At 34.6% G+C, this 13,112-nt stretch overlaps 1 protein-coding gene across 2 annotated transcripts; it reads left to right on the forward strand.

Annotated features, from left to right (window-relative positions):
- The first annotated feature begins 842 nt into the window (after window positions 1-842).
- Window positions 843-9,177, forward strand: LOC147276956 (phenylalanyl-tRNA synthetase, putative / phenylalanine-tRNA ligase). Of its 2 annotated transcripts, XM_086253471.1 has the most exons (19): window positions 843-988; window positions 1,463-1,643; window positions 2,240-2,362; window positions 2,554-2,646; window positions 3,585-3,641; window positions 4,082-4,137; window positions 4,337-4,429; window positions 4,899-4,983; window positions 5,822-5,859; window positions 6,023-6,061; window positions 6,440-6,516; window positions 6,605-6,689; window positions 6,780-6,876; window positions 7,407-7,503; window positions 7,995-8,066; window positions 8,167-8,233; window positions 8,323-8,448; window positions 8,610-8,664; window positions 8,795-9,177. In XM_086253471.1, the coding sequence occupies exons 2-19, from the start codon at window positions 1,476-1,478 to the stop codon at window positions 8,843-8,845; spliced, it is 1,479 nt and encodes a 492-aa protein (XP_086109597.1). In that variant the 5' UTR covers window positions 843-988; window positions 1,463-1,475; the 3' UTR covers window positions 8,846-9,177. The 2 variants fall into 2 exon arrangements, with proteins under 2 accessions (XP_086109597.1, XP_086109595.1); XM_086253469.1 differs by lacking the exon at window positions 843-988 and having other exon boundaries at window positions 1,402-1,643.
- The last annotated feature ends 3,935 nt before the right edge of the window (window positions 9,178-13,112 follow it).

Consider the following 13,112-nt stretch of genomic DNA (forward strand, 5'->3'; position numbering starts at 1 on the left):
TGTATTTACTAGCTAATAGGAATCATAATAAAAATGAGTTTGATTACTAAAATGCCCTTATACAACATTCATTATATTTTAGATGTTATTTATTAATCACAATTTTTTAAATGATAAATATTCATTTTACTACTATTTATATTTCTATAAACTATTTATTAATCGATTATATTTATTAATCATAATTTTAATATTTGTATTTATTAATATTCACAATTTTAATATTTTTATTTATTAATCCATTTGCTAACTATTTATATTTACAATTTTAATACTTTTTACAATTTATTTCTATCAACTATTTAATATTCACAATTTTTTTAATCCATTATATTTAGTAATCACAATTTTTTAAATGATAAATATTCAAAAAGATGAATATTTATTTAAATATTTATTTTAAATGATAAAATAAAGGATATTTTTGATTTTTCATAAAAAATGTGGGGGCATTTTGGACATAAAAATTTCATTTCGATCCCCCCTCCCTCATTTTGGACCCCTTTAAGGAATCTCATTCCCCAAAATCAGGAATTCCCATTCCTGATTTTAATGAGCCATACATGCATTTTTTTTTCCCTTCAAGTTTAGTAAATAAGGGAATGAGAATCATTTACATTCTCAACTGTTAAGTAAACACATGAATGAGAATGAGAATGATTCTCAAATGTTAGTAAACACATAAATAAAATTTCCATTCCCCCATTCTCATTCTCCAAAAATGATTCCCAAATATTAATAAACACAAAGATGAAATTCCCATTCCCCCGTTCTCATTTCCCTTAGATAAACATGCCCTTAGGAAAGTATCATTCGGCCTTAAAATTAACGCAACAGTCCCCAGGCCCAGCCTTACTAGCCCAGACCCTCCCCCTCCCATCATATATTATTCTTCTTCGGCTCGACGGCCCTTCTTCAATTCATTGCTTCTTCTTCTTCTTCCTTCTTTTCTTAGTTTCACTCTTCAAGCTTTTTGTCACTTGAAGAGGTTAGTGTATTATTCAGTTGTTTTATTACTTCTCTTTCTTTGTTAATCTCTGAGTACTGTTTTTTTTTTTTTTTTTTCGCTTTTTTTTTTTAATAATTTCGGCCATGCCCTTTTCATATCATAGATTCTTTTCAAGCTAATTAGGGTTTTGCTTTCTTTTCCCTGAACTGGTTGTTTCATCATACAATTTTATTGTTCAAAAATCAAAACTGTGTAAAGAAAAAAACAAGAGCTACATTTTCTAACCGTACTTTCAGCATATATCGAAATTGGAAAAAAACAAAAATTGAGCTTAAGGCAGATTTCGTTGTTTTGTTGAGAAGCCAGAAATTAATGGCGAATGTGTTGCTTGCACTAAGCTGGAATATCTCCTAATAGAACAGAAAAACTAAACTACTGCCGTAAATATACAGTATCAGCTAGTATCAGCTAGTATCAGCTGTACAAGATCTTTATTGGGTTTTCAATCTTTAGAATCGAGTGAGCAATGGCGGAGGAGGTGCGGGCAATGGCGGAGGAGGCAATCCTAGGATACCTGGAGAAGAATGATGAAATCTCAGACTCAGGTCAGTTTGCTGCCGAACGCAATATTGATCACAACGTGATTGTCAACGTTATCAAGAGTCTCGATGGTTTCAAATACGTCAAGGCTGAGGTACTTAAAACTTTCTTCGCCATTATTTGAGTGTGAGCAACAAGAGGATTTGTTTAAAGTGTTTTTGCATAACTACAATAGTTTGGTTGCCGAGAAAATTTGATGACTATGTATTATATACTAATCTATAATTAGGAATGGTAATGGCGCATTTTTATTAGTTCCAAACTAACAAAGAGTTTATGCCCAAAAATTTTAACGTACTTTCTTTTTTTCTTTATTTGGGTTGCATTTACTCGTTATCTTCCCCCCAATAGATGTAAAAACTTGTTACAAACTGATATTACCGCCAAAAACAAAAAAGAAATAGAGGCACAGACAGTGCATGGATATGAATTCATGGGCTATGTGGTGGGTGTATTGGTGCAGATAATTTGAGCTACAACTTAACAAATCTCATGAGGGATAGTTCACATTTGCCTGCAAAAGGAATTTCTTTCTGATTGTTAGTTCTGATTCCTTGTTGGAATACATTTTCATGTTTTGTTTTACATAATTGAAAGTACAACTACTAATCCTAGATTATCAGATGTAAAATGGTGGACTTGACGAGGATACTTACTGTTGAATACTTTTTGCTACTTGTTAATCTGCAGGAAATTAAAAGGGAGACATGGGTACTTACTGATGAAGGACAGACATATGCTGCTACTGGATCTCCTGAAGTGCAACTGTTTTTAGCCATACCACCAGAGGGTATCTCAAAAGAAGAATTGCAGGTGTTTATTATTGCTTGCTCCTTTAATTTAGAAATTATGATCTGATGCAAGACCTAGTGGTTCTATCCAATTATGTCCCGTGCTTGTAGTTTCCATGTTACGATGATTAATTAACATTCGATGCTACATATGTTTATAATAGGTTTTATATTGTATCTTTGTCTAGTGGTTGAAACTGGTGTTTTATGCAGAGAAATTTCAATCCATCAGTTTTCAAGATAGCTTGTGCCCAGGCTGCAAAGAATAAATGGGTGGAGATGGGAAAACAACTAGTAACCAGAAAGGTAACATTTTATTAATGAAATCTCAATAATACTAATCTGTTAAGAATGTTTTAGACATATTACGTAGAGGCTTTAGCTTTATGGAATTGATCCTAATCCAGTAATTTGCTCCAATTCATCTAAATAAGTAAGCCTTTTTATTGATGTATTTGGGCATAATTGGTGATGAAGCAATGGATACTTGTATTGTGTTAAAATTTCCTTTCTTTTACATTTCTTGTTTGCAATTGTACAAATAGTTTGGCTTCCTCCTGCAGTCCTGCTTTATGAGCCTGAAACTTCTGATTATTTGACTTTAAGTCAGATGTGGGGTAGGTTTTGAAAGTGATTGGTCATTTTAAATGACTTCACCATTTACCACAAAATTATCTTGTTCAATTACTTTCAAATCTGGGTCTATATTTTATTTAGGCAAGAATTATGAATAGTTTTTTACTTTACACTTTGAACACACTCTTAATCAGGAGTCCTTCATGTTGGCTGATGACAATCCAGCCAAAGAACTTTTTATTAGGAACAAAATGACTCGCATACACTAAAATATGATTTTTGTAAAATTATAGTTGTTTTTCAATGGGTCTTCTTTCTTCTGTTTATTGATGGTTGCCTCTATGTTTCCTGTTGTTTGATTGTTTTTAAGATTAATTCTTTATTTTGGTGTCAAATGGACTGATGTTATTGTCTCTTTTATGTGGTGCATTAGTATTTTCACACATTCATTTTTCTTATTTTATATTTGTATAAACGTTCATCAGCTTCATTCTATCTGTGTGTGGCTGCGTGGTTTTTATTTCAAGTGATTCATGCTGTATTTGTATCCCAAAATGGTCCAAGTGTCTGGTGGTGCTATCTATGACCATATTTTGTTTCATTTGTGTGTCTATCATGCCTATTACTTAAATATATTTATCATAATTATCTCTTTGTACTTTTTGTAGATCCAACATGTGGATGACAAAGTCAAGGATTTGCTTCTACAGATACAAGATGGGCAGGTGCATTATTTTCAAACATCAATAATATCACATAGAACGTCAATGATATGCACACATGCACATGCACTTATGTTCAGCTCCAAGCTTCATTGATGTGTACCCATAATGATATTATGGGGGTATGTCTGTATTCATATTGTGGTGGGGACTGATCAAAACTTGAGGAGGTGCGGGTATTTAACATGCTAGAAATAGGGCATTGTCTTGTAAAGCGCTCAAATGGAGGTGGGGTCTCATCGTAATTTGAATGAGCTGGCTGCATTGTGTTTATTCTACATAAAATGACATGATAGGGTTTTTAATACACTATCGCACGCACTCCATCATATGTGATGCACATTTGTCATCCTTACATTGTTTGAATGATTTCCTTTTTTTCTCTCTTTAATTAATTTGCAAGCAATTCATTTGGATTTTCTTTTCCTTATTTGTGATTGCAGGCCGTGGACCAAGATGCCATTAAGGCTCTTAAAACAAGAAAGCTTATTATTCTACAGTAAGCATCAGATTCTTTTTGTGTCCTTTTCTTATTTGGTTCCCTTTTTTGGTTGCAGAGTGGGTTTCAATGAAATTTCTTCGACTCTGGCAGTTCATTTTATGTCAGAGAAGTTTGCTTCTGGTTATTGCACCTGCAAAGGTTCTATATGTGCTACTCAGAATATTAAATTTTTTTTTTCTGTATTCGTTTGTTATAGAACTTGGAAGGGCTACTCAGTGAAAAAGGGTCCCAATTATGCTCCAAAAAGAAAGAAACCTGCTACAGATTTGACTCGTGATAATCTGCAGAGGTATTTACTGGCTTATTATTTTTTAGTATAATCATGCCTTTGCTTTTTCACCATTTCAGCCATATTGCTTAAAGCTAAATGATAATGTTTTGCAAGTCCTATATGAGCAGCACTGTTATTATGAATTAGCATATGTTAACCGTTGTACATACTCAATGTTTTCCTGGCTACTATACTGACTACAGCTTTTTCACCAGTTCAATCATATTTCTTAAGAAGTTAAGCTAAATGAGCAATGTTTTGCGATTCCTATATGAGCTGATGTGCTGATGCTTTCTTTATAGCCTTGTTATTACGAATTAGCATATGTTAACTCTTGGGACACCTTTTTAGATATGCATGATGTCCTGGCTATTATACTGACTACACATGGATTATTGTTGGTGGATTGTAAGTGTGCACATTGCGGAATGGTGGTATATGCAGTTTATCTTTCTGATTGAATTAAATGATTGTTTCTGTAATCTAGTTGGAAGGAAATAGAATTCAAAGAGTATAACTTCGAGGCTCAAGGTCTGCCTAATGGAGGTGGTCATCTTCATCCACTGCTCAAGGCAAGGAACTAATTTTCTTTTTTTAATTATTTTTTTATAGGCATGAGTTTATTTCAACTAGCATAAAACTGGTAATAAGGTATATTTCCTTAGAGGCAAATTTCCTGCATTACAAGATTATATAATTTGTACCAACAGAAAATAAGAAGATAAAAACACATCCTTTGCTTTGGTAATCTGGTATCCTTTGCTTTGGTAATTTGGTTTGGTCATCTTCATCCACTGCTCAAGGAAAGGAACTAATTTCCTTTGTTTATTATCTTTTTATAGACATGAGTTTATTTCAAGTAGCTTAAAACTGGTAAAAAGGTATATTTCATTAGGGGCAAATTTCCTGCATTACAAGATTATATAATACGTGCCAACAGAAAATAAGAAGATAAAAACACATCCTTTGGTTTGGTAATCTAGTACCAATAAGTTTGGCGACCTTTCTTGTAGATTTGTATCCTCTGATGAGAAACACTCGTTAAGATACATATCATCTTGACAGTTTTTTATTGCAAGCTGGGCAAGGGCTTGATGTGATAGGTTTATCAGTGATGCAAAAGGATCACTTGGGATTCTTTTGTTTTAGCAGACTTTCAACTTGAGCAGGTTTTAAAAGGTTGAAAGTCAACCCAAGCTAGAATGGGATAATTTATCCCACCAAAGTCTCCAGGTGCTCAAATTGAGCTATTGCTGTACACAACAGAATATTTTTCTTAGATGAGGACTAGGTTACAGAATGTCAGTATGTACGCTGGTATAAGCAAGATTTTTTTTTTTTTCTTTGCAAGTTGTTTTGTATAAATTTCCTATTTGCATAACATTACTAACTGAGTCTCTCAATTTTCAGGTACGGCAACAATTGAAGGGTATTTTCCAACAGATGGGGTGAGACCCGATTTGTGTAATATTTTACTGATTTATGTGCTCTCTCTCTCTCTCATATACATATATACCCCCCGGGCTACAGCAGTCCATCTTGGTGTGATTCCTGGTGAATTGTGGATATATATGTCTGACATTTTTATTTGGTGTTTTGTACTGACTGCAGGTTTGAGGAGATGCCTACAAACAATTATGTTGAGAGCAGGTGGCCTATCTCTTTACTTTTAGCCAACTTGTTTTATTTTATAATTATTTCATTGTCAATTATAGCTTCTTATAATTGGTCAAGCACTTATAGGCTTGTCGATTCAATCACATATAACCATATTGCTAAAACATCTAATGTGGATTGTGGAATCTAGATGCGATTCTATGGGTTGGAATATATTTGAATGCATTTTTCAACCAAAAGAAAAATGGACTCAGTAGCTTTATTTTAGGGATTTGTCTATCTCTTCTTTATATCTGTGAAATTGAGTATTTCTTTTTTGAAATTTTTCTTCCTTGGATTTTAGTGCTTACAGCTCCTTATATATACATTAACTAATGGTAAGACACTCAAAATAGTTTCTGTTACTTGCAGCTTTTGGAACTTTGATGCGCTGTTCCAGCCCCAACAACATCCTGCCCGCGATTCGCATGACACCTTCTTCCTGAAAGGTCTTTTTGACTTTTTTCATTTTCCCTTTTTATGATTGCTTCTGTATCTTGCTTCCAACTGATAATTGTCTGGCATTTTCATTTATAGTTCCTTCAACCACCAAAGAATTGCCCGAAGATTACGTTGAGCGGGTGAAGCGTGTGCATGAGTCTGGTGGTTATCAGTCCCGGGGGTATAACATTTGAACTTGCTTTAATGTTTTCACCCCCACAAGAACAAGATTTAAAATAACTATTTTTTTCATCTTATTTTTTCCTGGCAGATATGGATATGATTGGGAAAGAGAGGAAGCAGACAAAAATCTTCTGCGAACCCACACAACAGCTGTTTCCTCCAGGATGCTTTACTCACTAGCACAGGTGTGTTTAGTTTTTACTGTCTAAATCCTCTTCATGTGTCTTTTCAATATTCACATTGCTGTTTTCTTTATAAATGACTAAAGCGGAACTCTTCTATGTTCAGCTTCAAATCCTAATGTCTTAAGCCTCTTCTTTCCTTCTGCTTCTTGTGCTCTTTCTTGTTTAATGTCATAACCGTTTGTTCAATTAATGCTGCCTTGGCGCAAAATTACTTTTCTGACAATGCCTTTCTGATGTTGGTATTTGCTTGCACCATGATTTTGCTAATGCAAAACTAAAAAGTGTTCAACCTTGATGTTGAATTTTTGTCATAGTAAAAGACCTAATTAGTATGCACACAACTTAAAGTTAAAGTTTTGGTAGACATTTCTTTAATTTTCCCAACAGATGTCTATATATCTTGAACTATATGTTGTGATTATTTGAAATAGTTTCTGGCTACAGACACATGCTTGTGCGCACACAAACATACACACACACACACACACAGTCTCCAAGTCCTAATTGTTTCTTTCTTGCATTGTGCACAGAAACCCTTTGAACCCAAGAAGTACTTCTCTATAGATCGTGTGTTCAGAAATGAAGCAGTAGATCGAACTCATCTCGCAGAGTTCCACCAGATAGAAGGTCTAATTCAGTTTATATGTATATGCTGGTTAGGTATCTACAGGGATTTACTAGGTCTATAATTCTGTTCAACTCAGGCTGTGCTATAAAATTAACGACTGAATTAATTTTAGGGATTAAAATAAAAGTGAGCGATCTTGATCCTGGTTCCTGAAATTGTTAACAATCCAGTTAGGAAGCACACCTGGCCTATCCAATTTTCTACTTCAAGGCCATAACGGGTCACTCTGGTTTAGTTGCATTATACTATATACAAATATTTGGTATAATTAAATTCTTAAGCTGGGTAGTTATCTGAGCACTGATCTTCTAATTCGAGCACTAGTTGGTCCTTAATACCATAACTATAGAAGAAGAGTAAAAGTAGTCATTCTCAGGATATGTCGTAGATCCATGTTGCAATGCTGTTTCTGGTTTATAGATCTGATTAACTAGGTCAAGTAGGTTTTTGCAAATCAATCACCTGTTTGAATTTCTGCTTCTTGTTTTAGGTTTGGTGTGTGATCGAGGGCTTACTCTTGGTGACTTGATTGGAGTCCTCGAAGACTTCTTCTCACGTCTGGGTAATACACTGGCTGGCATTGTGCTGTTCTCTTGGTTTTTGTGCTTGTGATGTTGGAGATCGTGTAATACTATGATTGGAAACATCTTTTCTATTTTCAGGCATGTCCGATCTGCGCTTCAAGCCAGCTTATAATCCATATACTGAGCCTAGCATGGAGATTTTCAGGTGCTAATTTATGAATTTCTCAATAAAGTGGGAAGTGTTTCTTGTCTGGTAGTTGGAAGTTTGATAAAGTTATCCTTGTTTTTAATCAGTTATCATGAAGGCTTTGACAAATGGGTAGAGATTGGAAATTCTGGCATGTTTAGACCTGAAATGTTGCTTCCTATGGAACTCCCAGAAGATGTTCGTGTTATTGCATGGGGCCTCTCCCTCGAAAGGTACAAATAAACGTATATTTACTGTTGATCATTGCTACTATTTTTTAAGAAGTGAAGAATTTCTGAAGAGCAATCTTAATACTCTAAATATATGGATTCTTGCAAGAAAAATACTATGAATATACTGATTCTTATCTTTTGTGAATTTTAATTTGAACCAGACCAACAATGATTCTCAATAAGATAAATAACATACGGGATCTTTTCGGACACAAGGTAACATCTTACATCTCATCTTCAAGCTTCGATGTTGATTTACCATTAATCTGAATTGGGATTTCCTATGTTACTCTCTCTTTATATATATATATATATATATATATATATATATTTTTTTTTCATTCAGGTCAATCTTGGTCTCATCAAGAAAACCCAGATATGCCGCCTTGGATTATAGCATACCGGAATTTTCTGTTACTGCCTTGGATTATAGCATACTGGAATTTTCTGTTACTGTTGTAAAATTTTTGGGGAAAGTGAAACCTGTTTGATAAAATGAGAACAGCTAGATCAGGTTATTTGGTTTTTCGTTTGTTTCAAATTCCTTTTGCAGTTATTTGATGACTGATGCGTATTTGCTTTTTGACTTAAACTGGTGATGAAGATTACTTTGGCAAAGGCACCTTATGATATTATATTTGTAGTGAATCGGCTGCTTAATATGTTCCATCCATGGCCAATCCTCGATTACAATTGTGAACTCCATTATAAAGACATGGTAATCATGCAGAGTTTTCTTGTGTTCATGGCTGCACCCAAATCCTTTCTATTTGTACAATACCTTTGTTTTGTATTTTTTGGTGTGAAAAGAGATACTTATTCATATGGGTTGAAACATCAATAGCAAGTAGGCTTCAACCCATACAGAATCAGGAAACAGTGCATGCTTAGCAAGAAGATGCACTGTGTGATATTCACAAGGGACATAACTACAAGCTAGAACTGGCTGAAAAGGAAAGTGGGGAAACTGCTTGGGTAAAATAATTTGGGCTAAAAGCATCAACCACTCTCTCACTTATGCCCATGTAAACAAATGTAGGTTCCTATCAGGCAATGGGACTTCAGTCACAAAATTCGCAGAACCAATAATCAGACTAGTAAAAGATGAATAAAACTTGCATGTCCTAGTGATAGGGGACTTGGTATCCCTCCCAAGAGAGAGACAGAGATGAGAGGGAGGGATGTCACCTCTCCTATTTCCGTGATAGGCAAGTCCTTCTCGTAAAAGATAAGAGGAGAGTAATTATCTTGTTTTGGAGAGGTCGGGCCAAGATGGAATGGCCAAGGAAAAACTGAGAACCAAGCCAGGCGGTGCCAATTGACAATCGTGCCACCCTCAAGCATTCCCGGCGATAAGCAAGATGACTTTGTACCATCCATTCCTGTGTGGTTGGAATTTTGTTTAAATTTTTCCTAGGTTCAAAACTTATGCCCAGATTAATCTGAATATTCGGTAAACATTCCATAAACCGGATGGAAGAGCAGGAGGAAGAACCGGACGGAAGAGCAGGAGGAAGAAACCATTAGAAAAGCACTGTTTTGCAAGAGCCAGCAGGTTTCCTTTAATCAGAAACTCCTGATCTCAGACAAATGAATGATGTTCATCTAATTTTGTTAAGGCAAGCTGGCCAACACCCCACAGCAAGGGCCAGTGAAGGAAAAGGTAGTCGATCGATTCTTCTGCATTCTTGCACAAGATGTAGCATATTTAAAATCCTAATGAAAAAAATACATAGTTTTAAAACACTTATGCGTTTATTCGATAAATAATTAACTTGCTTTGCTAATACTATAGGCAACAAATAGAATTAAAGGTATCATGGTAAAGTTGCCTGCTATCTCTCCAACGAGTTGAGGCCCTGAGGGTTCTTGAACATCTCACACAAATACCTTGCAACTCTGCCATGCAGCATTTTTGAATTGCAACGTCTAAAGGTTGTTAATCTAAGTATGTGTCCAAAACTTGTTACTTTTCCAAATAAGGTTAACTCTGAAGCTTCTTCGACTGCAAAATTACTTCCTTTGCTGCTTCCAACTAATTCAAACCCTTGGGATGACAATCATGGCTCATTAGTACTTCCCAAGATAGAGGTATTCAGTGTCGGAGAATGCAATTTATCAGAATGTGCATGATTTTCTTGTCACTCTTGATTGCTTGTCAACATTATCGATCCACACTTGACCTGTCAAGAAACAATTGCATGTGTTAGTCTGTCTTCCATCATGCATTAGCAAATTTGGTAACTTGTCAATGCTTGACTTGAATTGTTGCAAGAGGCTTCAAGAAATTCCAGAGCTTGCACCAGAGGTACGTTGGGTAGATGTGGGTAGTTGCGAATCATCGGAAAGATTTTCAACATTGTCAAAGGTATCGGAATATAAAGAACATAGATTATGTGCTAATCTAGGCTGTGACATGGGCCTTTCATCCTCGTAGCACCTCACAAACCCACATAGAAACGGAAGCAACATTGGTCAAATTCCCACGCAGAAAGTTCCAATTTTTTTCACGACAAAAAATTGAGAAAGTGACAATAATTCAACAAAACATAGCAGAAAGTGCTAATTTTCAACAAACTTTAGCAGAAAGTCCCAATTTTTAAACAAGTTTAGCAGGAATTCAATCCTATATATCCCAACTCATACACAGGGACGGAGTCAGAGAAACATATTAACATAACAATGGGGGAACTTGAAATAATATATGCAAGTTTTTTTTTTTTTTAATTACAATTCAAGCTAATGTTTATCTTGTTACAAAATTCTAGTTATGTATGTTTGACTCTACTTTTTTAAGCTTGTTACATAAACAAATATTGACCAAAGAAAAAAAGAATGTACCATTAGACTCAGAGAAAATAATATGTTAAACTATTCAAATTATGTCATGTATTTGGAAAAAAATTTTGGCATTTCTCTCGAAATTTTTTTTTGTCAAAGTTTTCAATCCTGAACAAGAACTAGAGTATGGAATTAGCCAAAGTTTCAAAGTTATTGTTTAAAATTGAAGTGCGAATCCATTGATTTTTCCAGTACCCTTTTTATCTAGATTTTGGTGTTGGAGTAAACTAGTAATTCAAAAATTGTTCAATGTTGGCATCCTTATTAGAACTCCAAATGGTGGTAATTCTAGTTTGTATCGTTTGTTCTCTTCCATATTCCAGTAACCAGCAAGTGCGTTCATTATCATATGCCAATACTTGTATACATATGCATTTGGAAAGGGAGTGAGTGTTTTTATATATTTTATGTACTTCCATACATATGTGTCCACCAATGTGGGTTTTTATATACAAACTTGTGAATCCATGCTTGCATAGAACAATGTTTTGTTATTACATGAGGTAGCTTCTTAGATGACATATAGCATATGTTATGGTTAATTTTCAGATACTTGGTTTCTTCTTCGCGGGGATTGTACTCAATCAGCTTGGCTTGATTCAAAATCTTACAGATGTGAAAGTGTTGTCTGAATGGGGGATTCTTTTCTTGGTAATTAAGCAACCATTTATCTTTGCTTCTGTTGTGCAGTTGGAACTGTTGTTAATGATTGAATGTTGAATGTTGATGATTGAAACAGTCACTGGAAGACTCCTTGTACCTGCATTTGGAAGATTAATTAGGGTTTCATAAAAATATAATTCAAGTAAGTTGTGGTTGGATAGGAATAGGGAAATTTGCATGTCTAAAGGGCTAAAGCTCTTGGCATACCTTTGTTGCAGGAGAATTCCATGAAAGTTAATTTTAGTCAGTTCAGAAAATCCTAAAAAACATTGAAATATTTTGTCTTAATGGAAGTGTACTTAGTTGTTTATTGCGGATTGATAATATAATACACCTTGACATAGCACCATCATTATCAAGTCCTATTATTGCTCTTTGTTTGCATCTTATGTTTTAGCCTGAGTTACATTTTATGAATGCTACACAAATTAAGAGTAAATTTAAATTTTTAGAATGAAATAAGATATACTAAAATGGTAAAAGCAACGAAAATGTTGTGCCTATTCTGTAGTGGTATATTTTCAGTATTCTGCCTTTGACTGAATTTCAAAGCTCTAACCGGCAACAAAATCTTGAAACCTGGATGTAATTTTTTGCCTCTAATAATTTGGAACGCTGACGGTAAAAATTGTAAAACTCGATTATATATGCAACATTTATCCCAAGTTTTCTTTGTAACTTTCAATATTTGAAATCATATCCACTGCAGAATTGGCAAGTTAACTACTTAGGTGCTAATGAGAGTACCAATATATATAGTGGGCATGCATAAGAGAACTCAATTGCCTGAAACTAAGGGGTAAGCTGAACATCAAATGCTTGGAGAATTTGAGAGATGCAAAAGAAGCAAAGCATGGTAAGCTAAAAGAGAAGGACCTTCACACATTGGGATTATCTTGGGGAAATAACAAGGGCTTAAAGATGAATTCAGCTGCAGGAACCAGTTCGATCAGCACAGGTGGAAGACATCAATAATTATTGTAAATATGTTATGGGTTTTATTTTTTATCTTTTGAAAGCTGAAATTAATCAATTTTTTCGGTGCTGACATCAATAAAAAAGATCATTTTGTTTTCTTTTCAGAGACAACATAGATTCGGGCTCCTTTAGTGTTGACTCAACTTTTGATCTTCCTAGTTTAAATTCGATCAATAGATTTT

This window comes from Dryas octopetala, chromosome 8 (genome assembly GCF_963921425.1).
Source record: "Dryas octopetala chromosome 8, drDryOcto1.1, whole genome shotgun sequence".
Classification (NCBI taxonomy): domain Eukaryota; kingdom Viridiplantae; phylum Streptophyta; class Magnoliopsida; order Rosales; family Rosaceae; genus Dryas; species Dryas octopetala.

Bases quoted from the DNA above. Each gene is read 5' to 3' on its own strand.
- LOC147276956 (XM_086253471.1), top strand. From the start codon at position 1,476: ATGGCGGAGGAGGTGCGGGCAATGGCGGAGGAGGCAATCCTAGGATAC. The intron at 1,644-2,239 runs GTACTTAAAACT...GTTAATCTGCAG, and splicing joins TCAAATACGTCAAGGCTGAG to GAAATTAAAAGGGAGACATG. The intron at 2,647-3,584 runs GTAACATTTTAT...TACTTTTTGTAG, and splicing joins AACAACTAGTAACCAGAAAG to ATCCAACATGTGGATGACAA.